Below are 25,838 nucleotides of genomic sequence, written 5' to 3' on the forward strand. Positions count from 1 at the left end.
AAAGGGTGTGAAAGGCTGGCAGCCACCTCAAACCAGCCAGGGAATGGGGTGGGACCCCCCTGACACAGCCTGTTGTACCACCAGCTACAGTGGAACCCAGAAGCTGTTAGCCCAGAAATACAGAAGACACAGTATATATCTGTGTTAGCCCAGAAATACAGAAGTCACAGTATATATCTGTGTTAGCCCAGTGTTAGCCCAGAAATACAGAAGTCACAGTATATATCTCTGCTACTGAGAATATTCTTTTGTAGGTTAAGATGGGCTTCTCATACACAGCTGTTCAAGAGAACCTTTTCTCTCCTCTCTGTCTGCAGCCTGAGCAAAAGATGTAGCCGAGTTTGCTCGCAGCATGGATAACAGCAGTGGCCCTGTTCTTCTCCTTACCTTGCTGCTGCTGCAGAACACGAGCAGCCCCAAAGCCTCCTCCCCTCCTGCTGGCTCCGAGATGGCAGAACCTCCAGCCCCATGCACGGGCCCCAGCAGGAACCACTCTCTGGTAGAGTATGGGCTGAGGCCGGGGGAAATCACAGCTGCCAGCGTGCTTTGGGGAGTGCTGTGGCTGACCTCCGTCTTGGGAAACTTCCTCGTGTGCTTAGTGATCCACAGGAGCAGGAGGACGCAGTCCACCACCAACTACTTTGTGGTGTCCATGGCCTGTGCCGACCTGGTGAGCAGCGTGGGCAGCGCGCCCTTCCTGCTGCTGCAGCTGAGCTCGGGGCGCTGGGCGCTGGGCAGCGGCGTGTGCCGGCTGGCCAGGTACCTCCAGTACCTCACGCCCGGGGTCCAGACCTACGTGCTCCTCGCCATCAGCGTGGATCGATTCTACACCATTGTCTACCCCCTGAGCTTCAAAGTGTCCAGGGGGAAAGCCAAAAAAATGATTTTGGCCTCCTGGCTCTGTGGTGCTCTGTTTGCATCGCCGGCCTGTTTTCTCTACGGCTCCAACAGCGACCAGCACTGCAACTTTTTTCTCCCCAGTTCTTGGCAAGGATCTGCCTATAGTATCATCCACCTCCTCTTGGTGTTTATGATCCCATCCCTCTTCATTATCTTCTTTTACCAGAAAGTCATTAAGTACATTTGGAGAATAGGCACGGATGGAATGACTGTCAGGAGAACAACAAATATTGTTCCAAGAACAAAAGTGAAAACCATCAAGATGTTCTTAATGTTAAACTCGGTATTTCTTCTGTCCTGGTTGCCTTTCTTCATGGTACAGTTGTGGCACCCAGAGGAAACAGACTACAGAAAGAGCTCCTTGCTTTTCCTGGCCATCACCTGGATCTCTTTCAGTTCCTCAGCCTCTAAGCCAACCCTCTACTCCATCTATAATGCAAACTTCAGAAGAGGAATGAAAGAAACTTTTTGCATGTCTGCCATGAAATGCTATAGAAGCAACGCATACACCATCACCACCAGTTCCAGGATAGCAAAAAAAAATCATGTTGGTATTGCAGACATTCCAGCTACAGCCAAAAGTGTCACCAAAGACTCCACTTATGATGCTTTTAACAGAGAAGCCAAGGAAAGAAAGCTTGCCTGGCCTATTCCGTCCAATCCCCCAAATACCTTTGTCTAGTGGGCTGCATTGTTTTGAAAAGTGACTCTGTACCCCAGAAGAAGGAACTTTCTCTCCTTTGGAACTGATGTATAGCTTTGTATTTTTAACCCAGATTTGGGGGGGAAGGGGTGAGGGGGGAGAGGGCAGAAAAGAGATGGTTTATTTTATTAAATGCCTTGGGTTTGATGTATTCGTTCCATTTAATTTCAGTTACTCCATTCTGCTTTGGGAAACCCCTCTCCTACAATCACAAGCAGTGCTTATCTGCAAAACAAGAGTCCTTACACTCTCAATCTGTACGGAGAAAAGGGAAAGAAAGAAAAACTGCTTGTTTTAATCCCTTTACAGGATGGGCCACAGTGTATAAATGCCTAAACCCACCCAAAGCCATCTAGGCTTCCTTCCACTGTGTCCCCACAAATACAGTTGTGCTGGGGTTGTCCATCCTGTTGAGATCCCACAGGTAAGATGTCCAAATGAGGGCCCTTATGGCTTCAGCCTGAGCCCACTGTGACAAAATTCCCAGTGGTTGAGCAGGGTCAGCATTGGGCCTCCTCACCTCTGACACTGGCTGTGTGTCCTGGTCTGTCCCCCTCTGCTGAGGCACGGCTGCAAAGAGTGGCCTTTCCAAACAGGAACACGAGCTCTGTAGTCCCACGCTGGCTTGGCAGCATCTTCCACTGTTTGGGCATGTTTGAAGAGGTCCCTAACAGGTGTCCCAGAGGACAGGACCTGCAGGGGACCTGTGGTTGCAGGTGGAGGTGACTCCTGCTGCTCTTTCTCTGCCAGCACAGCGAGAAAACAACCCAGTGGGAATGGCTGGGTCTTCAGTCCTGCTGGGATGGGGAATGACACTGGAGACCAGGGGGAGAGGCAGGAGCTCCTTTGCAGGCCCCTGTCCCCCCACAGTGTTAACAATCTCCTGGGGAAAAGGCACCATGCATGAGGGACATGGGTCTGTGGGTTTGTACACCTTGGGTGCTGCCTCTTGAAGGATGTGCTCTGGAGGCAAACTGGGTTTCCTCCCTAGGGGTGGCAGGTCCACTTGTATCACTAGGAGGAGGTAACAACATGGTTAGGTCCCAGAAGCTCTAGTTCAGTGCTAGATCAGAAATACAGAGGTGTCTTGAGCATTCAGGCAGGAAAAAAATCATCTAAGAAGCAGATTGATTATTGATTGTGTTATAGTTCAGGGGTGGTGTAGTCAGAAATGAGAGAACATGTGCTGGACTCTCACCACATGTGATGACCTCTTCGTGCTGCTTGAAAACCACGAGGTTCCCCAAGCTCAGCTATGATCCATCTGACAGAGAGCTGGCAGCTCACAGACCCCTCCTGTCCTTTCCACCCCACTCCAACCCCTTTTCTTGCCTCGTGCTCACCAATTTGCTGATGTTCTCTACCCATAAAGGTTGTGTGTGGTCAGTGCACAGGCAGGGTAACGTCTGTAGATGGGGGTGAAAAGCAGGAGGAAGGACTGCAAGGGTCTGGCAGGCAAAGAAGAGAACCTAATGAAAGGAAGAGGAGGAAGAAGGGACTGTAAACTGAGCCATTCTCATTTAAAATGGATCTTCTGAATGAAAATTTCTTCATCCAAAATCATCTGTACTTCCTGAGAGCTTTTTTTTTTGTTTGTTTGTTTTTTCTTTCCCTCAGTTATCAATCTCAATAAGGATTGGCTTGAGTCTATGTGGGGAATATTGATCTATTTTCTCAATTCCCATAGCATTGCCCAAAGTACAGTAGCACACTTTCAGAAAACACAGGTAAACTATTTCTCCTCAAATTAGGGTAGCACTAGCATCCTGTTGGTGAATTCCCCTCACTCTGCTGGATAAATGTGGGCCATGGAAGGACCAGCCCAGGCTGCTGCACCCCTTGCCTGCAAAGATTTCCTTTCTTTAATTCTTACAAAATTAACAGGAGAGTTCTGCAGGGTTCAGAGTGGAGGCCTGTCCCTCCCAGTACCCATTGTCTACTGCAGCCTTGGTTACTTGAGGACAGGCAGAGAAGGCAGAGAAGATAAAGGACTCCTGACATCCTCCCAGCCTCCAGCTGCCACTGGTAGGAGCAAACACCCTTCACAGGGTAGCTGCCAAACAGTGCTGCTGTTCTGTAAATCCAGAGCAGGTCCAGAATGACCTAGTCTCAAAGCCTGAAGGACAGGACAAACAGCCCCACTCTGCTTGCTCAGAGCCCATCTGAGCAGATTTCAGGAGCATTTTGCCTGAGAACCAAGGTTTTGACCTCTTTTCAGTGGAGGATCTCAAGTACTTTCTTCCTGTTCTTTATCTTCTCAACTAGCTCTGACAAATCCAGTACATGGTGAATAGCTGGTCCTCATCCACTCTCTCTGGGCCAGTCTTGGGTTTATAAACCTCTGTCACAAATTCTCAGTTATTTCTTTACCCAACTTTTTCATTTCTTGCATAGAAGTGGCTCCAGACCAGCCTCTCCTCAGAGCATGGCCAAACATCCTCGAGTCCAGGCTATCAGAAGCCCTTCACACTCAAGGCATCCTAAAAGCATTGTGGACACTTTGATCCCAGGTGTTCAAGAGGCAGTGTGCAGGAGTCAGCTACCCCTCCTCATACTTTGCTTCAAAATCTCCAGCTCCCTGCTGTCTTCTGGCAGGAGACATCCCCAATCACAACCCCCTCTCAGAAGGATTATCTTTTTTTTTTTCTGCTTTCAGAGCAAATGTGGCACATTTGGGTTCCTGTTCATGCCTGGAGCCTGAAAGTGCTGCAGCAGTGAAAGTGAATAGAACAAGAGCAGCAGGAACCACAGGGTGAAATAAACAGGGCTGTTTGTGTCCCTCTGCCATCTCAGGGAGCAGGAGCACACACGTGTTGGAGCCCCAAGCTGACATTCCCTGAGGAGAATCTCTGCTGGCACTCTTTTGCTGAGAAATAATCCTACATGTCTGGTAAAAAACTTCCTTCCTCATCCTCTACGACACAAAGTAGGGTTGGAAGAACCCTCACTGGCCACAAGAACACTTACAGTATGTATTTCACAAATTCAGAAATCCCCATTAAATAAGGATCTGGTATTTCTCATTAAAGCCACTAGCAAAAAAACTCCCATGAATTAGGAGATGAGAGGACCTTGAAAGTGAGTCAAGACCAGTATTTCCTGTCTGGTTCAGATTCTAACCTGGCTGTTTCTTGCTGAAACACCACCATATGCTTAGCTTTTCTTTGACATTTAATCACCTCTCACACAGCAAAATCAGATCTAGGCTAGACAGGCAATTTCACAACATTATTTTCAAGTTTAGATTGGAGACTGAAACACAACAGTTGTTCTTTTGATTAGTAGTTTTATTAAAGAAATAATAAAGGAACTGAAGAGAATGAGCCCTGAGGTCACAGAGAACCACAGGTTCATGGTTACCCAACGCCTGCTCAGAGTCCAGAGGCACACAGGACACTTGTTTCTTCAAGTCTACCATGTTTCCCTTTCAAAAGGTTTTTCACTACAGAAGGTGGCCAGGAAAAGTCGAGGATTGCCATGACACACCAGCTAGGGACACAATGTCCCCCAGCTGAAAGGGCTGGTAGTTCTGCACAGACATTGTGGGCTCTAACCAGCCCTGCAACCATGAGTTAAGTCTGGAGGCTGGGTCTCTTAAACCACCTTTCCACATCAGTAAAATCCCAATCCCACTTGTAACAGAGTGAGCTTGGCTCTGCTTGCTGTGGCTTATTTTAACCCAGACTGCACTGGTAAAAACACAAGAGCAAGGAGAAAGCTTTCTCACTCCTTCCATGATTTTAGGACAGGTGATGGATAAGTGGACAGGCGGGTTTAGGATTTTGTAGCACCAATGTCAGGTACCTCCTGGTTTGTCAAGGCCCCAGAAGTGCCAGAGACAGGAGGCAGATCATGAATTATCTAAGCAAGAAATAGAAAATTCTGTAGGATTTGCCTGATCAATATAGACACAAAACAAACAGAATAAACTCCCAGTCCACAAACACGTCTCAAGCCCATCTACAGAGGGGAGGTTCTGGGAGAAAGCACTCCTGGGTCTCTTGCCCATCCATTCCTTAGTTTTAAATGTTTCCTCTGTAAGAACATGATACACTACCAACCATTAGACTTTTTTTTTCCATTAAGCAGACCCACGTTAAGTAGAAATTCCATCACTGCTGCTTATACTTGGTATTAAGTGGCTTGCCCTTGGGAATTCCTATTACAAATTGTCCAATTATGTCTCTTCCTTTTTATTTCAGCAGAAAGTTGGATTTCCAGTTAAGTATACTTAAAAAATTTCCAGTTGAGGGGTTGGGGCTAGTGAGAAGCAGAGACTCAATTCACTTGTACCTATTTTTCCACCAGCCTTACGGAGGTGACACCAAAGTGGCTATCACCAATAATTGGACTTAAGGGTTTCCATATGTCCACATAAGAATCCCCAGAGTTTTTTCAGTCCCCTCAACTCAACCCATTTAAATTCAGATTTAACTGACATTGATTTAGGGGTTGGTTTTCCAAGGTGCTGAACACACGCCATCAATTGCAGCTGAAATTCTGAGTGTTCAGCCCTTCTCAATATCAGATCCTTCCTGTTTAAAAGAACAAAAAGCAGCCTTAAAGTTTATTAAAGCCAGACCCACATGCTCAAAGGAAGGGTTATTAACTCCTTAAGTGATTCTGTAAGTTAATATGTCTTTATTAGTTGGCTCTTTTCAACTTAGCAAGTGTTGTGGAATAGGCCATTATAAATTACTGAGGCTTTATTTGAACTGGCTTCTAGTAAAACATAACACACCTACTGGAAGATTGTTGTATAAATGTCACCTCCTGATGAGCAGTCTGGACTAAACCACAGATTTTTTTTATTCTACACTACTGCTAACACACACAAAGTCTTTAATTTGTTTCATGAAACTGGTCCCTGGATAATATTCAGAAGTGACAAAGATGGCAATAATTCCATTGTGCGCAGCATCTCAACCATTTTAGACCAGCTCTCAATTTGGTCCTACATTTGCAGGGGAATAGAAAAAGAAGAAAATATTACACCACTAAATAATTAGATTTGTTCCTGTTTCATGCCTGGGCAGACACAAGCTTTTTCTCCACATGCACCAGTAAAAGTAAGAGATGCTTTTAGGGAAGAGGAACTGATCAAGGACTTGAATTTTTTTGAGGCCATGTAGAATGAGGCAGCAGAAGCCACATACACATGGATGTAATTACCCACCTATTTCCAAAGGCACTACAGCTCTTCTCTTCAGCCCTGGAGATTTACCATCTCCACTTCTACAGAGTCCCTCCCCATATTGATCCAAACACAGGAAGGAAAATGATTAAGAAATATCCAGAGTTAGCAAGATTTCAGATTAGCCACCAGCTAGCTGTAGATGCAGCAGGAGTAGCCCTGATTGCATTAACTCCATGCTGGGAGCTCATCTGCCCTCTCTGGCTCTTTGCAAACTCTGAAACAGCTCTTTCCACATTACTGACTTGATCTTTCACACTCAGGGCATCTTTATCAGAATCTTCATTTTTGGGCTTGTACAGTTGTTTTTAGTTGTTTTTTTTTTCCCTGTAAGAGGGATGCTGAGGATGTAGCCCTCAGCACAACTGCATCTTCAAATATTGCTTTCTGCACATTTAACATGTTTATTGCCAGAAAAAATTCCTAACCAGGTAACAAATCACTAGAGACTGGTCTTTAGGGGAAATATTCAATGAAAAGCAACTAAAGTTCCATTTTTCTTTGAAGGGCAGAAAAGGAGTTTGCAGAGGGCTGGGCTTCCAAATGCTACCTTATCCACGAGAAACAATTGCTGCCAAGCACTGGCCCCCACACTTGGCTCTTTCTTGTAGCCTGATCACTACAGGAGAAACATTACCAGCTAAGCTTTCCCTGTCCCTTGCTACAGTAGAATTGTGTCCTCAAAAGCTCTCAGTGCTCCTTGGAAGGCTCCTGACATCAGAAACAAAACTGGAGTGTACCAGTGTTGATACTCCAGTCTTACCACCTCCATGTAGATCTTCCAACCAAGCATGGCAGAAAAATGGCACACAGGGAAAAAATCAGCACTTAGAAGCATCCTTGTCGATCCCTGCACTTTTCTCCATCCCTTACAATTAACTTGAAATTGATATTTTATAAAATTCTAATTGATATCCGAAAAGAGTTATATGCTAATAAAAGACAGGGGAAAAGAAGTTTTAGAGTAATAAAGAAAATAATTTTAATCCATGCTTAACAGATGATATTTAAAGTTACAACTGGTGGTCGTATTTCTGACAGACTCATGCTAAGCTGTATTAGTAACAGGCATATTTGGTTTTTTGCAAAATGCCCTATTTCATGCAAAGGAGATGATTGAGAAAAGAAATGCAAGGTGAATGCAAGCAATCACAAGAGGCCATTCATCATTCTGCCTACATTTTTTTATGAATACATTCACTGAACTGCAATTGTGCTCATTCCACAAGTAGCTCAGCACAGAGGGATTAAATCAGACAACCTTTATAATTGTTCTCCAGCTGTCAGCCAGCCTTTTTTATCTGACAGCATGTGTAGACAATATCATTTCCATTAAGAATGGCATTCATTTAGTGGCATTGGACTGAAATGATGACATTAAGTGGATAATGCCAAAAAAAATAGGTAAAAAAAAAAAAAGATTACGAAAATCCAAAAAGCTGAAACAGTTAATTGGTTAATTGGCTGTTTCTCAAACACCCACAGCAAGCAACATTGGCTCCACTGGTGTACCAGTAATTAAAAAGCTAATTACTATTTTATTTCAGAAAGTGAGGAACCCTAACAATAAAGTAATAAGAAATGCAACTTGCTGAAGTGAGAATAGCAACACTGCTGTCATCAAGAGATCCCTGCAGCACCATCACCTTGGGAAGGTTTGCACACAGACTTGTCACAAGAGTAATTAGCTAATTAGAAAGCTATAAAATACCTCCTTCCCCTTTCAGTATCTGAAATCCCAGATATGATTCCAGATTTAAATGGAAAATTAACACTATTACTGTACTTACTTTGATGAAACCTCTTCTGGGCTATGTTCATGAGATAAATGACTTTGGGCCAAAATGTTTTTAATTAATTCCTCTCTTAACTCCACAGGCTGTTTCAGGTATGTCAACCTAAACTGAACTTACTCTTTCATTTGAAACCACTGCTGAAAATGCTGGGCAACCTAGAATTGTACAGAAATACAAGTAAAAGAATCATCTAAATCCCCAAGTTTCAAGTGCAAGAAGAATGACACTTTGCAGAACTGTTTCAATACACGCCCAACATCTACTGAACAACTTCACTGCTGTCTGCTAATGCTGTCACCTTCCTCCTGACCACAAAGCTCATCAGAATGCTTGAGCAAGCAAAAACCACTCCGGGGTGAGCCAGAACCAGCACTGCTTGTACTAGGCTGAGAAACAAGAGGGTCCTGTACTACAAAGGGTGATGCTGTTACTCAGTACAGTGCAGAAGGGGCATTTACACTGATGTCACAGAGTTTGAAATGCAGGAGGGGTGAGTTGGTGGTGTGGTACACATGAGCAGAAGCACAAACTTGTAACCACAAGTTACAAGCAGAGTAACTCAGGGTTACCTATTGTATTTGTGGGGTGCCCTCGTGGCAGGAAGGAATGATGAATCTGACTCCATGTTCTCAGAAGGCTAATTTATTATTTTATGATGCCATATTATATTAAAGAATACTAAACTATACTATACTAAACAATATGGAAAGGATACTTAGAGAAGGCTAAAGAGATAATAATGAAAACTTGTGACTCTCCCTAGAGCCCTACACAGCTTGACCCTGATTGGCTAATAAGTCAAAATAATTCACAGCAGAAACCAATGAAACAATCACCTGTGCATAAACAATCTCCAACCACATTCCAAAGAAGCAAAACACAGGAGAAGCAAATGAGATAAAATTGTTTTCCTTTTTCTCTGAGGCTTCTCAGCTTCCCAGGAGAAAAATCCTGGGTGAAGGGATTTTTCAGAAAATATGAATGCCACAGTTGCACATACATAGTCCTTTGGAAAAGGAACCCTTGACAGCTTTTGAAAATAGCTGCCAGGCTATGTGGGAAAGAAAGGAGATCCACAGAATAGTCTTTTTCTGTACCAAAGAAGGAATGCATTCCAAAAAAGAGATTTCAAAGGGGAAAGGAAAGAAAAAGCCCAGAAATGCAAAGAAGAAAACACTGACCTAGCAACATGGCCAGGTCTGTGTTTGATAGGGAGCAGGAAAGGACTGTTCTCACATCAGTGGGCACTTGGAGCATGCCACAGAAGGATGGCAAAGTTGGAGGCCACTGCTGAAATTCACTGCCTCAGGAACACCCAGCATTGCTGCTGGCAGCACTGCTGAACTTCAGCACAATCTATTCTAAAAGTTGCCATGAGAAAGAAGGTATGGGAATAAGTCACCCTTCATGGGCTATTTCTATTCACACTGAACAGGCTGTCTCATGAAAACACACATTTTATAATACACATTTAGTCCTTTATTCACACGTTTATTTAATCAGCTGCAGCACAGCTAGGAAAGTCACCAACACCCACCCAAACATACAGAGATCATACACAAGAATTGCTTCAAGCAGCAGTTAGTGCTAGTAGAGTTGATTAAACCAGTTTTGATACAGGCTGACATACAAAAAAGCAGAGTTAATCTTGTACTAGTTGTGGAACAAAACTCCTACCTCCCAAGTGCTTTTTATGGAGGAAAAAAAAAAACAAAGTGAAAAGGAGTTTAAGTTTTTTTTTTGTTTGATTTTTTTTATGAAGTGTTGCTGAAAATCATTAGCATTTTCTAGTTGAAATTTAAAGATTGTTCAGAGCTCCATCCAACCTGATCTTGAACACCTCCAGGGATGGGGCACCCACAACTTCTCTGGGCAATCTGTTATAGGCCTCACAGTAAAGAATTTTTTTCTTGATACCTAATCTAAACCCTCTCTGTCAGTTTGAAGCCATTGTCCCTTGTCCTGCCACTCCAGGCCCTTGTCAATAGCCCTTCCCCATCTTTGTTGCAGGTTCCCTCAGGTACTGGAAGGGATAGACCTACATACAAAAATCTGTACATTCCATAAATCAGCATCAGTTGAATTTTAGCCCACTGATGTGCTATTCAGAGTGGGACACCTCAGGTTTCACTGTGGATTAGAAGCTTATGCTTTCTCATACAAATTCACAATGGAGTGATGTAAGAAATTAATTTGTTGACATAACTTTTGGAGCAATTAATGCTCAGTGACACAAAGAGTAGGAACTGACAAACTGGTATTTTTCCCTGCTTACCTCCGACAGGGATTTCTACATCAGCCCATCCTCTGTCACCCCTGCTGTAACTCTTGAGCACAATGAGAAGGACTGTGGTTCTTCTTTCAGCTTTTCCTCTGCTTTCTCTGCATTTTGAGACTAGTCTCAAACATTCACTTCTTATATTAACAGTAATTTTATAGGTAGTTATAGAGACTACAATTTCTTGGGAAGCAGCAACTGGAGCTACGATCCCAAACCTTCTCCAGCTCTTCAGGAAAAACTAGATTCATTACTAGGTTCATCTTCACCCTAATATGTAGAAGGGAAAGAAAAGGAAAAACAATCAGTCACAGGCACTCTCAAAGGTGGCTGAAATTCAGCTTTCAAGAAAGAGAGAAGCTTTTTGAAATCTGTCTACTACATTAAAATAAACCCCTGATATAAGTTAAGATAGTATTTGAAAAGCACTTAACAGGATACTGATTCTTTGACAAACATTTATTATCAGACTGTGAAAGCAGACTGATTACTTTTTTTTTTACACATAATTACAAAATGTTCCCAGTTAAGTGATGAGTCAATTAAATGTATCCCCTTCACTGCAGGATTCTGTGCATGCAGCATGTATACAGCAAACAAAAAGGCAAGACCTACTGCACATTTTTCTTATGAAGCTGCCACTATCTGGTCCATCCTTGTGTTACACTCCCCAAAAGGATTAATACAACTGTACAGAGCTTAGTCCATCATCATCCACTGAATTCAGTCTTACTGCACTTAATCCTAACACGAGTTCTGGGATTGGTGTAAACACCAAATAGCACAGACAGCATATTTTAAGACTGTGGACAGTTTCCAAGATATACCCACCTTCAGCTTGCCAAATGAGTCTGGCTGAAGATTAGATTTCCATGGTAAGTGGGAAAATGAGGCATTTCCAGGCTCATTTCCTTTCTTCAGTACTTGTGAGAGAGAACTAGCTGTGCTCACTCACTGGAGGAGAAACAAGTCAAAGGCTGTACCCAGCCTACACAAAATGAGGGCAACAACATACCACCCTACATTATTTAGGGAACCAGATGAGACTCCTGACCAGAGGACTTGCCTGTATCACTCCTAGGAGCCACCCCAACAAGGATGAAGAGTATGAGCATTAGAGCAGAAAACAAACATGAACCACAAACAAACACTTGCTGGTTTTCAAGGGGAACTGCTAAACTTCAAGTTTCAAAAGAAAGGACTCCCAGAAATCCAGCTAAGGCCAAAAAATGTGTAACATAGCACAACCTGCTAGATGATGGAAGCTACAGAACTTGAATGAATGATTGCTGCTGGGAATCCTACATTTTGTAATGGACTACAGCATCCAGTGCAGATGGAAAAGCTGCAGTTAGAGCTGTAACTATGTGTGACAGATTTTTGCTTGCAGACAATCAAGGATGATGGAGGCAGTAACAGACCTCCTGCCCATCTGCATGAAGCACAAGAAACCTGTCAGAACATGGGTACCACTATTTGAGCCACAGAGCTGGGGCCAGGCTTGCCAAACACAGCCTTGTAATGTCAAGTGCTGACTAAGCCAAGATGCAGAAGCCACCATGACAAGGAACAGAAGAAACTGCTGCTCACCACAATGAGAAATTCCCACTCTCCATTTCCTCCAGAGAAGAAACCTTTCTGCTGAAAGGCTTCCTTGTTTGGTCTCACAGCATGTGAAACAAAAGGGAAGAAAGCAAGCAGGGTGCTTCTGGCGGGATCAGAGCTGCCTTTGTCACGTTACCAAGTGCTGGGCAGAGCTGTTCTGGTCACACATCACAACTGCTCTGCATGTTTTCTACATCCCTAATTCTGAAAGACACTCAAGCATCTGCATAACATTTGAAATACGTGTCTAATTACAAGACATGGTTTACATCTGAAAGTGGTGTGTTAAGACTAATTCTAAACCAAAATAATCCATTACACTTCCAGTATGATCATGTTATGAAGTCCAACTTCAAGGTTGGCAGACTATAGTTCTGAACATTTGGCCTAGGGTTTTTCTTCCTCCAGAAAATCCAAGAAAATGAACTGGTAAGGATTCAACATCAACAAAAATCCCCAAACTTAGGGGTTGGTTTTGTCATTATGTTTCAGGACAAACCGTAGTGCAGACTTTCAGATACAGAGGGTGGATGGTGGGGATGGAAGTGGGCAGGCTAGGACGTGGACAACACAACATGAACTCTCATATCCTCCCCATCTCTACTTCAGTGTGATTAACCTCTCTTAATAGTCTTGTGTGTCTGTGCAACATTTTTAGCAATTGCTAACTGAGTGCCTGGTTGCAGGGTCTAAAGAATAAACTTAAAACCAGGCATTAAGGTTCAAGATATAGGTGCTTAGAATGGAATTCTGAAAACAATTGTGCTGTACACTGAAATACGGTACTTGATTATCTTCACTGCTTTCACTCCATCCTGAACTGACACAATGCTAAACAGACCCAATTAATTCAATTAAAAAAGGCAACACTCGGTCTAGCAAAGTCATTCATTATAATATTTATTCTATGAAACAATGCTAAAAATACAAGATTAAAAACGTTCCATGCATTTCATAAAATACAGAGAAAGACACTGTCATAAACAAAACAGAATAAGCAAGCCAAACACCCTCTGAAAATCCCAGGAGCTCCACTCTCCACATTGCATCACATGAATACAAAAAGTATATCCAGGAGAAAGAGCAGTCTGAGGAAAGTGGCAGGTGATCTGTCAATAACTGGGGTGAGTACATGTCTTGGTCATCAGCCCACAAGAGTTTTGCCATCACCTTTCTTACTACAAAACCAAACTGATTCAACTTGCTTTCCTTGCTACCAGTTCCTGGCATTATCTCTGGCTGGGAAACCAGGACAGCATAGCAGAATTCACATTAAGTTGCTGTCCAGAGAGGTACTAGGGCCCAAAATGTAGGTAGCTATGGAAAGGTATCAGGGCACAGTGGGTGAGAGGGAATGGCAGCTGTTCCCTTGTTGGAAGCAGGCTGCAGGGACATGCCTTGACCAGCTCCCCAGGAGCACAGCAGGTGGAAAATGCACCCGCTAGAAAAGGATGGGCAGAATTCATGCCCTAGGGTGACTTTGTGATGCTTGTAGTCTGTTCTGTTTATGCTGGATATTGAGTTCTGCACCTTTAAGACTGGTTCTGAGAGCAAAGGGCAGGAGAAGAAGTGCAGTTTGTTTGCAGAAACTGCACTTGCTCCCCTGCATTGTCTCGCACGGACTGTGTTGTCTGCAGCATGGGCAGCAGGACAGAGCTCTCCTTTGCCTTTAGTCAGCTTTTTTAGCTAGCTGAGGCAGAGAAGTTCCCCAGATTGTGGTGTTTCTTTTTCTTGGAACTCACTGGTCCTGCTCTGGACTGAAAACCCAGAAAAACATCAGGAGCTCACACCTGTAGCCCACCAGGATGGAGCATTTTCTAGTGCAGGAGGAGAAGAGACTGAGGGAGCCGAGCCACACCTCATGAAAAGGACCTTCTGAATTTGCCATCTCTTCAGAACAGCAAGAGGTTTTATTGTTTAATAGTATTCATTTTTTATGCTTGTGAATAATTTCCTTGTTAAATAAACAGAATTTTTCCACTTTTCTCCAAGGAAATCTTTTCCCAAACCAGTTGGGGGAGGGGCTGCTTGAATCTACTTTCTAGAGAGACCTGTTTGGAAGCTTCCTCCCAAATTTGTCCTAAACCAGGACAAGCAGGAAATGTATCTAGCACCTCTTTAAAAATCCCAGTCACACAAAAGACATGCTGCATTAAAGATGGATGACAAGAGCAACACCTGCATTTAGGTTACAAATGACATTGCTAAAAATCTTCCTGAAACATTTTGATCCAGCTCCTTCTCCTCAACCTTCAATACTGGGTTTGGCTTTAGCAAAGCTGTTACACGACCCTTCTCTTGGTTTTCTTTTACAGAACCTCCCACACTCCCACAGCAGTTAAAAACCACATAACAACCAAACACAAAGCCAGACTAATTCTGGGCTCTGATGTAAAAGCAGCTCCACTCTTGTGCTGGGAATGCCCCAAAGCTGCCATTGCTGTATTTGGGGAGGGCAGTGTAAGGAAGAACAAGGCTCCACTTACACCAACACCTGCTGCTCCAAAAGCCCCACCCACAAAGCCTTAGGAACACCATAATCAAAGAATTTCATGTGGGGAGGAGCAAAGAGAAGAGAATAGACTGGGATCCTTTCCCCTGCACCTGGGGATGCATCCAGTCTTCAGAACAGCATCTTCCTCCTGCCAGCTCCCAAGCCACCTCTGCTGCACTGTGGAAGGTTCTCCATCGGCCTCCTGAGAATGATGCATGGGGGAAGATTGTTATGGTTGAAAAAGTGGTTTTCATGTCAATCCTTAAAAACATAAAGCTGGAAATTCCTATTTTTTTTTAAATTCCGTGAAGTGTAATTTAGCCTGTAGCACAAACTATTACAAAATTAGAAGTAAGATATAGAATTGCCCTTGCTACACTTTAATTCTCTCCCTTTCCATATATATATATATATATATATATATATATATATATATCAGGAATATGACTTTATATCACATGGTCTTCTCACTTTCCAATTCCCAGAAGGAACCTATTCCATTCCCTGCACAAGCACAAAGGAGTCAGAAAGAAGACACCATAGGAAATCCCATGTCCAGCATTTCTCTCTTGGGAGAGCTTGCAGCTAGAATAATGTTTTCTTTGTAAAGTTTTTAAAGTTCAATTATGTTTAATGTGCTCCATTCAGCTTGCATTAAAAAACCAGAAAATGCTGTAAGAAATTAAGGTCTTCACAGGTCTCCACAGGCTTTGGTGAAACACAGAGAGTCTTTTAAAATAATTGCCCAGCTTCCTCTATAGTGGAATTTCTGTGTTGTCCATGTAAACATTACACAGAGTCTTTGTACCACCCACTAAGCTCTTTGCTTCAATCAACTATTTCTGCCCAAAAGCACATCCTTATGTTTCTTCCTACACCACAGCCATCCTCCTACACCACAAAAGATGTAACAAAACAGGACTTAATCACAGGCTGGATACTTACAGGGATTGCTGCTGTTTGCCTCTGTCTTTGCAGCCTTGGCAAGTTTGGTTGAGTTCTGCTGTGCTTTGCCTTGCTCCTCTCCAGTTAGCAGGGCTTTTATTTCCGAGGGGATTTTCCCTTGGTCCATGGCCATGCACCACTGCTTGTACTGAAATATGCAAACACATTAGGCCTTAGCAAACTGCCAGGATCACATTAGCAGACAAAACAGGGCTGTAATCTTTACCTTCCGGTATATTCATTTAAGGTCTGAATGTACTGAGCTGAAGCCTCTTACGAAACTGCAGAGCCCTAATGAGCTGAGCACGTGGCCATGGCCGCATACCTGGCCTCAGCAAAGCCCCTTTCAGTCAATAAACTGCTGCTCAGAGGCAGCACTGGACAGAATACTGTAATTATTAAACAACATGGAACACTCCGTGCAATTTCTCGCTGCTGGCATGCGAGAATGCCGTTCCAGTTCATGGCCTATTTAAAACAAATATTTCACATGACTGGGGCTGATGGACTACTAAGAGGTCCTTTCCAATTGCGCAAGGCACAGTGGAAGCACATGCGCCTTATTCCTACTTCCCTCATCTTAAATCCTTCACTGCCAAACCCTGAGGCACATCAAAAAACTGCGGACAGTTGGCTGGCTTTTCACCTGATCCTAAACCTGCTGACTTGTAGTGATTAGCCCTGCCCATTCAAACAAACCTAAAGTCAGGTCAACGCAGCGACCTCAGCGCTGGTGACGTGTCAGTGACACCACTGTGTCTGTGTTTCCAGATGAAACATTCTCTTTGGTTAATGCTGCTTATTTGGCCAAGACCCACATCTTACACATCCTGGAACCACCTACACAGAGAACATGCTGCAAGAATCCACCTCCCCAACAGAGAAGCAATGGCACTCTGTGGATACATGTTTGCCCTTTGATATTTTAACACTTCTTCCCACAATCTACCTCTGTCAAAGGTTTTTCAAAACCAGACATTTCAAAGAACAACAGACTCAAATGTAATGGCACTTCCTTTGCTTGCTTCCAGTTCAGAACCAGCAGATAACTTGTGACATGAGTTTGTATTCTACACACCAAAGCAGGCAAACAGCTGGATGCATCTGATGTTTTGATACCTCCTGGCCAGCCAAATGCCACTGTCAGTCACCGTGGTCCCAAGAACAAGCGTTCATGAGGACAGGTCCCAGATAATACTGAGGGTTAGGTTAAATGGTAGTTCCTTACCATTTCAAGCTCTTCTCTGAGAGCACAGATGGCTCGCTCTCTGCTTGAAACCAGCTCTTCCAGGTACTGGTACCTCAGCTTCTTCCTGGCTCTGCACTCTCTTGCGCTCTGACGACTTCTTTCAAGTTTTGCCTTCAAGTCTATTTTGGCTGGTTTACGACCTCGTTTGCCTGGTTTCTTTACCTTGCCTCCAACCACCTGGAAAGCAAGGGCACAGTAAAGATCCTGTTCTGCAAAGGTTATGCTGGAACCATGTGACAATAACTACTAGGAGTCTCAAGTATATAATGTTGCAAATACTTTCTGGAGCAGCAGAAGAAATAAGAATGCTGAGCTCTGAAGTTTTCAGGATTCTCTCCAGTGGCTCTATTTCCCTCTCATACTGGGGAGCCCAGAACTGAACACACTACTTCAGGTATCTATGAGGGCATCTGGTTATTGAGGAGGCACAATCAGCTTGTAGTGAAATTGCTTCCATATCACCAACAGCCCCTGCTCTAGCAGGTCTGGAAATACTATATTATAGAGATTAACACTTCAATTTAGAAAAAAATATATTTGTTTCTATCAATATAATGCAAAACTTCGTTTTGCTGCAGTCAACAGTTTCAGCCTACTCTAAATTCAGAATTATTCACTAGTGAATAAGCTTCCTTGGGCTAGATTTCTTTCAAAGGAATCTTGAGGAATTTTACTGAACAGGGAACGCAGTCACATCGAGTCCTATCTTTGTTGCCTCTGCTCCAGCAGTGCATCACCACCCCGACCATATTCACCTTCAAAACATTACTCCACAGCCCAGTGAGTCTCCTCACACCTCCTCACACAACCTGGCAGTGCTGAACTCTTCCCTGTTCCTAATGTAGATCCCCCTTGCAGAAATGTAACTCTCCTGTTTCTTGCCCTATGGAATGCAGGTTTTGCAATCACTTTCCCCTTTTCTTCGTAGCTCCTTTTTTATAGGTCTGAGAGCCTCTCCTGCTACAAATAATTTTTTTTTTTTTAAATAAAAATAAAAAACCCCAGTTTACTCTGTGTTTTCCCACTCAAATATTTTATTCTTAACATGGGGGCATGGCACAAGAAAATCTTAAATATGGTCTGAAGATTACTTCACTGGTCACTGGGCGGTATCACCCAGTAAACATTACATCAGCCACACACCCCAGCTCCGCACTGAAGTGAGGATTTCTCTCTATTTGCATTCTGACCACACTGTTTGACTGGAGGGGGTGTGGAGAAGTACACCTAACACACACACCTGCATACAAGAATTTCACTGCTGCCTTAGTATTTCACCATCCTGCACACAGACAGACTTTTTCTAATAGACAGTGTTTAAAATATCGGAGTTCATTATTTTAAAAAAAGCACTTTTACTGTGAAAAGTTCCAAAATAAGTAACTTTTAACATTCAAAGAAGTCACTTGTTCTGCAAACTTAGCAAGCTGCAATAAAAACAATAACATAGTGAATTGATGTGCCAGAATGGAGAGGGAAAAAAAGGATTATACAATTGAGCCTATTCTTTCTTTGGAAAGTGAGTCAACAATCACATGCCAACATAATCCTACCCTCTCTGTATTGTCCCTCCTGATTTATTCAGGAGTAGCTGCCTACCACAAGCAAATGAAAGAACAGAAAGTACTTAATGGACATCTATGATAATGAAACAAACACAATACATTCAGAAGAGCAAAGGGAAAAAAAATGAAGCTCTTTTACACTTGAACTGCTGAATACAGTTTAAATAATTCTTTACTTCAAGGTGCTCCCATTAAGGTTTTCTAGTTCAGAAAATCTAATCTAATGTAGTTCAAAGTAAGATAAAACTAAGCAGATGTGGCCAAGGCAGGGGGCAGGAGCTCTAAGGAAAGGAAAGTGACTGTCCCCTTTCAGGCATGACAAGGTCTGTCCTCTCATGGAAACACTCTCCTGGCTATGGATGACACACCCAGCTCAGCAGAAGGTGGAACTACACAGAATCTTCCCAGGTGGGGCTGCAGGCACTCACACTTTGCTCTCTATTATTACTTGCACTTGGAAGATTGATGGATATTACATTATACACACTACAGCCAAAGCACTTCAGCTTTCAAAGACTTTCAGCACCTGAGGCTTTTTCTGTGCTAATGCAAGGCAGTTCAAAGTAAATCTTTGAATTCAAGAGCTAGATAAGGTCTTGTAGAGACACACACTGCAGCTCTCTTAAAACGCCCTGGCCACTTGGGGCTCTGACCCTCTAGAACTAGAGTGAGCTGCCACTCAAGGCTGGGGCCCCAGCACACACCACCCTGCTGTGTGAACAAAAGGTACCTAAAGTGAGTCCTAGCCCTGCACAGGAGCACTGACAGCCATGTCCTCTCCCCAGAGCCTCAGGCAGGTGAATGGTTCCCACCACACCATTTCTCACAATCAGCAAGTTACAGACTGCTTAGCACATGGCAAATGCATCCTGGATCCACCATTATCCATAAATTGCTTTCCCTTTGGTCACTCCAGAGAGCTTTCTACAGATAGGTGTGCCAACTGCTCTCTCTACAAGATATTTTACCACTGCACACAAGCTCCCTCAGGGCAGGAAAAAGGCTTGTACCTCTTCAACCATTAAACCATGGTTACCTGCAATGCTCTAACCACCAGGACTACGGAGATCATGAAAAGATTCCTTCCCTTTTGACTCTAACAATCTGCTTTCACACCATCCCCAAAGACTCATACTGTCTTCATGGCTCCTCGAGTTCACCACACAGTTACACATCACCCTGAAAAGGCAGCAATGCTAAGCAATTTAACCAAATCCTGCATCCTTATCAGTTTTTCCTCACCAATATTTAGAAGCTCCTGCTGTAACCTCAAGCAACCCAGCTGGGGAATAAAAGGCCTGAGAAATCCTTTGCCCCCATAGAGCATTACCATATTTCCCTGGCTTCTAGTCCTGTTTCCTGCTCAGTTGCTACGCTGATGTGACAGAAAGAAGACAAAGCAGAAGTGATAGTTGATGTTGAACATGGCAACAGACCAAGCAAACATTTTTTGTCCCTTTGTATTCCTCTGCAGTTTATAAAGAGATGTGATCTATTAGCATTCAGCAGTTGAGATTTGGGGTTTTTTCAGGGAGTCATATGCAATCAAGACTCAGAACAACATTAATCATAAAAATTTTCATAAAAATATTAATAAAGGCATGAAATAGTTGGAGATCTGACCAAGCTTCCATTTCAGTTCACTCAGACTTCAGAAAATAGAAGAACATAACTCTTTTCTCAGGCACACGGTGTGATTCTTGGGGTGTCCTGCACAGGGCCAGAGTTGGACACGATGATCCCAATTGGTCCCTTCCAACTCAGCCTCTTCTGTGATTCCACAATTTCCTTTTAATACCCTGCTTAGATCATAACCTCATTCTTGCCTCCCATCAGTGTCCAGGCACAAAGTTATTTGACCTGGAATTGGAAATAGCTGCAATTACTTGACCTGATACAGAAAAATCCTCAGACTTATGGGGTTTTTTATTAGGAAGCATGCAGCAGATCTCTCCAAAATCCTTGCCAGAATGCTCAGCAGAGAGGTGCTCCACAGGAAGGAGATGCACTCCTCATGCAGCTGCACTGCATCAGCTCCTCACTCACAACCCTGAGGAGCCGAGCCCCTCAGACAGAAGACTGGGGTGGAGTTGGCCTCATCATGACATCTGCAAGTTTGAATCAATTTAGCAGATTAAAGCAACAGCACCCCAGGCACTGCTCAGCACCACTGACCAGCAATGCTGATCACACTGACCAGGTCAGCATCTGCCACCAGCTCTGAGCTCATTTACCAATAAACAAGCAGCTCCATCAACCAGTACTTGAGATCCATCTTAGGCACACTCTGCACTGCATTGGCAGCTGAAGGTGTAGGTCTGCAGAACTTAATGCAGCATGGAACTGGTGATCATCTACAGAATTTACATAAAACTATAAAAATTATTAATAAGAAATAAAACCTAAGGGCTCTGTTACAGTAGATGGGGGAAGAATCTATTCCTACTTACAAACATTTTTACAAAATCAGAAAGCAAATGAAGCCAGTCACAAGTCTCCTAATAAAGATGAAGTTTTCTGATCTTCCAATTCAAAGCATACCACTCACAGCAGCAGTACAAAACCCAGCTAGAAAGCATGCTTGTTATTCCTCCATTTCATGACATTTTATATGCCCAGCACAATTCTTTTACTTTCACTGGCAGACAAAATGCACCTGATAATGATCCAAAAATGTAAGATACTATTTAGTGAGCAAACACAATCTAAGTCTTCAGCAGATGTGTCAACAGAAATTAATCCTAAAACCCTCACCATACAAAGTGCTTCATGCCTTAAGAATGCCACGTTCAGCACAGAGGCATAAAGAATACTGTCTGTCTTTGCTGCAATGTCTGCTTTTAAAAAGCATGATAAATGTCAAGTTTTCATAAAGTGTTATGCAGGCACCCAGATGGGTAAGTGCTAAAGCTCAGGGCAGCAGTCACTCAGATGCCACTTTGTCACTCACAGGTGACAGCCCTGCTCTTCCCCAAGGAAGGACTTACAGCCTCACACAGGAGTTATGTCCACCACTGTGCCCTACACACTCTCTCAGTTCTCACTAACAGAAACCAGGCACTTTTCTAAACCTGTCTCTGTTAGAACTCAGGCTCAGGGATGCTCAGCTAACTCTACCATGTGAATCCTCCCAGCCCACTGTGACAAGGAAACAAAACTGTTCCAGCTGGTTCAGAGTCTTCAATCTCCTCCATTTTAATTGCTCCTTGCAAATACGAGCAGACGTGTCATCTGAGCAATGCTGAGCAGGAGCTTTTTAAAGCATTTAATGATTTCAAATTGCTCCCATCAAACTATAACCAAAGCTGTTAAAGTTTTATATCACCAAGCAATCAGTAATGAGAATGCTTTGTTTGGACATTGTAATGAATGGATAGAGGGATGTTAGTTCTCATGAACGTTGAATGTATGTTATAAGGATGAAAGAAGTAAAGAAGTTTTGCTAAGACCTGGTTTTATATAGGGTTGTTAGGGATGGGGTGGTGTGCCTCTGGCTGCAGCTAAGCACCCAGAGCTGTCCCTTTTTCCTTACTCAGTCCCTTGCTGTGATTCAATAAACCTTTTAAAGTTCTAATACATGAGGCATCGTTGCTCACAGACATGATCCTGGGTGGAAGACTTCTCCAGCACATTGAGAACCTGCTCAGCACCGACTCTGAAAAAGCCCTGAAGGATGAAAACACAGCAGCCCACCTCCTTAGCAACTGAGGCCATCTCCACAGCAGCTCTGTCCCTGCTGTGGCACTCAGAGCACTACCCAGAGCTGACTCCAGGACTGCCTGGGTGATCTCTCTCTCCCTGATCCCCACCAGCCCAGCAGTGAGGGTCAGAGGCTACAAGACAGCTCATGGCCAAAGACCCCATCAAGCTCTGAAACACAAGATTTCACACCTGCCTGCTCCCACACTGCCTCCAAGGGACACCTGCATCCCCATGATCATGACTCAGGACCACACAGGGCTCAGTACTGATGTCTCTCACAGCCAGGCTGTGTGGAAAGCAACCCAGCTCCTGGGGTGTAGCCTGTTCCTGAGAGCCTGCCCCTGCTGGAACACCATGTGCTCCCTTGGAAAGGAAAGCTGCATGAACACCAGAGCAAGAGATCAACACTTGCTGGATCCACAAATACAGTAATATAATATATTTTCTGTGCAATATAAGAATATTTGTAATAAAAGGCAGCAACCCCAACCTTTTATTGGTGGTGGTCTGGTTTTTGTTTGCTTGTTTTTAACTTCTCTGGGATAACAAAAATGACCTTACAAACTTTTATTTCTCATTTCTAGCCGTAAACTGAAAAGTTAATTACCGAAATAAGTCTTGTCAGTGTCCCCTATAAAAAACTCTGTAATTAATGCAAAAGACTGCAGTTAGCTGTATAAAATTGTGTTTTAATGTTGGCTAACAAGAGCTATCAAAGTTCTTTCCCTAGTCCCTATTCTCTGCTTCCCAATGCATATAATAAATACATAATATGTTGTATGTAGTCTTGTAAACTAACCAAGAAATTTCACCTATAAAGGGTAAAATCACATAAAAGAGCTTCTCCTTTTTCCCCCTTTTTCAGAGATGCACAACAGATGTTTTAACATGGATTAGCTGCAAGTAACAGCTACATCACTAAATTCTTTCCCTTCCACACCCAAGAGCTCAAATCACAGTGAGAAGTGAGGCCAGTACCTGAACAATCCAAGGTTGAAAGCAGTTCTACAGAAGAAAAGGAGGTCATATTTTGGGTGGGGGTTTTTTGTTTCTTTGTTTGGGATTTTTTGTTGGTTTGGGTTTTTGGTTTGGTTTTTTTTTTTGTGTGTGTGTGAATATTTTAAGAGCATCCTTCTGAAATTAAACATGAAATTCTTCTGATTAAGATTTTCTACCTCTCCCTTCATTTCTTGCTGTTTCCTTCCAATTTTGAGGAATGTGTTTACAAGAACCACTCTTCTAATGCCCTGTTAAACCAGACAAGGCTAAATTAAAGGGCACTATGAATTAGGGAAAACTTTGCAGCCTGCAAGCTCAGTTCTAAACTCTTTTTGTCTTTTAGATGAAGGCAACCACTGAGCTTGGCTGCAGGCAGTTACAGAATGGTCACTACACCACCAACACAATTTAGCTGATTCAGTTTTTCCAGGGAAAGTCCTTTCACAGGCCAACCCCCTCAGCAAGGAGGAAAGCATGACTCAGTGGAATTTTTAGGAGATTTCAAGGACATGCTGACTCCAGTGCAGCCACAGTGGCCATAAAATGAGGTATAAATAGTGCTTGCCTCATCCTGACACAGCAACCTGCAATGGGAAGAGCCCTCCTAAGGGAAATGGCATCTCTTGAACAGTCACCAAACCCTCAAGGTGACCTGCAGCCTCATGAGCTATAAAAACTGTACTTGGGCGTGAAGATAGCAAGAAGAGTGAATATTCCACTCTGTTGTCTTTCCCTAATCAACTCAACATCAATTTAAAAAAGAAAAAAAAAAAGACCAAATATTTTACTTACTGACTGGGTAAATCGATTTATTTTATTTAGTAAATGTGTCAAAAATGTTTCAGAGAAAATTATTTTATTTAGTAAATGTGTCAAAAATTTTTCCAGAAAAAAAAAAAAGGCATATTATCACAACTCCACATGACACAATGGCAGACCAAAAATGCATTTTAAATTAAAATCTGGAAGTTGGTTAATACAAAGAGCCTAAGTCAGACAGAGAAGAACACAAAAAGAAATAAAAATCAGACAATGCTCATGAACTATATACGCCTCCAGAACTAAAGCTTCTGGATCTTCTAAACTACTGCCCCAATTACACAAACTTTCATGCAGTTCCCAGAGCTGTGAGAGATCAGTGATGCAAATTTCCCCCAACCTCCTTGACAGCTTTCAGGCAAGGCCTTAATAAAATAAAACAGTATGCATGTTAAAATAGCAGATCACCATAAACCTTTCACAGCCTTACAACCCCTTCAGTGGATTGTGGACTGCCAAATTGCCAAGAGCCTCACTGGTTGCTCCCGGCTCCAGCTCCCGGGCGGGCCCCGCAGGCCTTTACCTTGCTGTCATCCATGTGTGCCGCCAGTCCCGATCCCCCTCGCCGCAGCCCCTGCCCGAGGAGCAGGCGGAGCCGCCCGCCCGCAGCCCCGGCGGACACCGGCGCTCACAGAGCCTCAGGGCCGCCCGCGGAGGCCGCCATCGCCCGCCGCCATGTTTGTTTACAGATGAGGGGAGCGGTAGTGCCGGCAGAGCGGTGCACGCTGGGAAGTATAGTCGTGTTCGGCCCCGTCGCTATTGGGCGCCGCCCTGACGGGGACCGAAAAAACTACAACTCCCAGGAGGCCCATCAGAGGAGCGACGCGGTGATTGGTCCTCGCCTCGCCGACCGGGCGAACTACATTTCCCAGGAGGCTCCGGGCGCTCCCCGCCTCACCACAACGAGTGAATTTGTTGTTTTGTTGGTGTTTTTTGCGTTTGTTTGTTTGTTTATTTGTGTTTTCTCTAACGCTCGCACCATTCCACGGCTGTTCTGCTGCAACCGCAATGGCTCCGGAAAGATGACCGGAGTCTGGTGGGGCCAGGGCTACCGGCTGCGGCCCTAGCACAGGCTGTCTCTAGCTAGATGAAAAATAAAAAAAAGCCCTAACCAATAAAACAACAAATTTAAATTTTCTGCTGTTTTTTTTGCCTTGCTTTGCCCTAAGAGTTCCTGAAGGCAGAGCCGACAAGGCTGGAGAAGCAGTGCCTGTAATCCTTGGAGAACACCCAGTTTCCCTGGGGACACATGGCACAGGTCTCATGTGGGATACCTGAGGTAAAGCCAGGCCTTCATGCCTTGTCTGTGCCCCCAAATGAGGCCTGTGCTTGCTGGAAACTCCCAGGTACCCCCGTACACAATTCCCTTAAGTGTGGCCCACGTTTCAAGCTGGTGGTGAAACCTGAAGCTTGCCGTGTTTCATGTTGCTGCATGTTTCTTTTTATTCACGCAGGAGTTTCCCATGACTTAATCTGTTTCACATGCAATTGTTAGGGCTGAAGGCTTTGTCATGGGATTTTCCCCCTGAATCACAGACCTTCCTCTTGGAGGGATATGCTTGCTAGATGACAGAGACAAAGCACTTTCT

General features: G+C 43.7%; 2 protein-coding genes across 8 annotated transcripts in view; one reads left to right on the forward strand and one right to left on the reverse strand.

The window, feature by feature from the left end:
* Positions 1-14,242, forward strand: part of LOC135300996 (probable G-protein coupled receptor 19) — a 23,099-nt gene extending 8,857 nt beyond the window's left edge. For 3 of the 7 annotated variants that reach the window (XM_064421091.1, XM_064421093.1, XM_064421094.1), the window contains one exon: positions 318-14,242. In XM_064421091.1, coding sequence (XP_064277161.1) covers positions 353-1,582 — 1,230 coding nt within the window. In that variant the 5' untranslated portion in view covers positions 318-352 and the 3' untranslated portion in view covers positions 1,583-14,242. The remainder of the gene's footprint in view (positions 1-317) is intronic. The other 4 variants (XR_010362750.1, XR_010362751.1, XR_010362752.1 and 1 more) reach the window with 4 other exon arrangements.
* CREBL2 (cAMP responsive element binding protein like 2) lies at positions 13,360-24,952 on the reverse strand. The gene is made up of 4 exons (XM_064421095.1): positions 24,773-24,952; positions 17,144-17,341; positions 15,916-16,063; positions 13,360-15,172 (listed from the first exon to the last, which is right to left on the reverse strand). Coding segments are annotated over exons 1-4 (363 nt in total). The 5' UTR covers positions 24,788-24,952; the 3' UTR covers positions 13,360-15,170.
* Positions 24,953-25,838: the final 886 nt, after the last annotated feature.

This window comes from Passer domesticus, chromosome 5 (assembly GCF_036417665.1).
Source record: "Passer domesticus isolate bPasDom1 chromosome 5, bPasDom1.hap1, whole genome shotgun sequence".
NCBI classification, from domain to species: Eukaryota; Metazoa; Chordata; class Aves; order Passeriformes; family Passeridae; genus Passer; species Passer domesticus.

What these genes read in the sequence shown, in the direction of transcription:
- CREBL2 (XM_064421095.1), bottom strand. An exon ending in TCAGAGAAGAGCTTGAAATG is followed by an intron (nt 16,064 to 17,143) that starts GTAAGGAACTAC and finishes TGCATATTTCAG; the next exon opens with TACAAGCAGTGGTGCATGGC.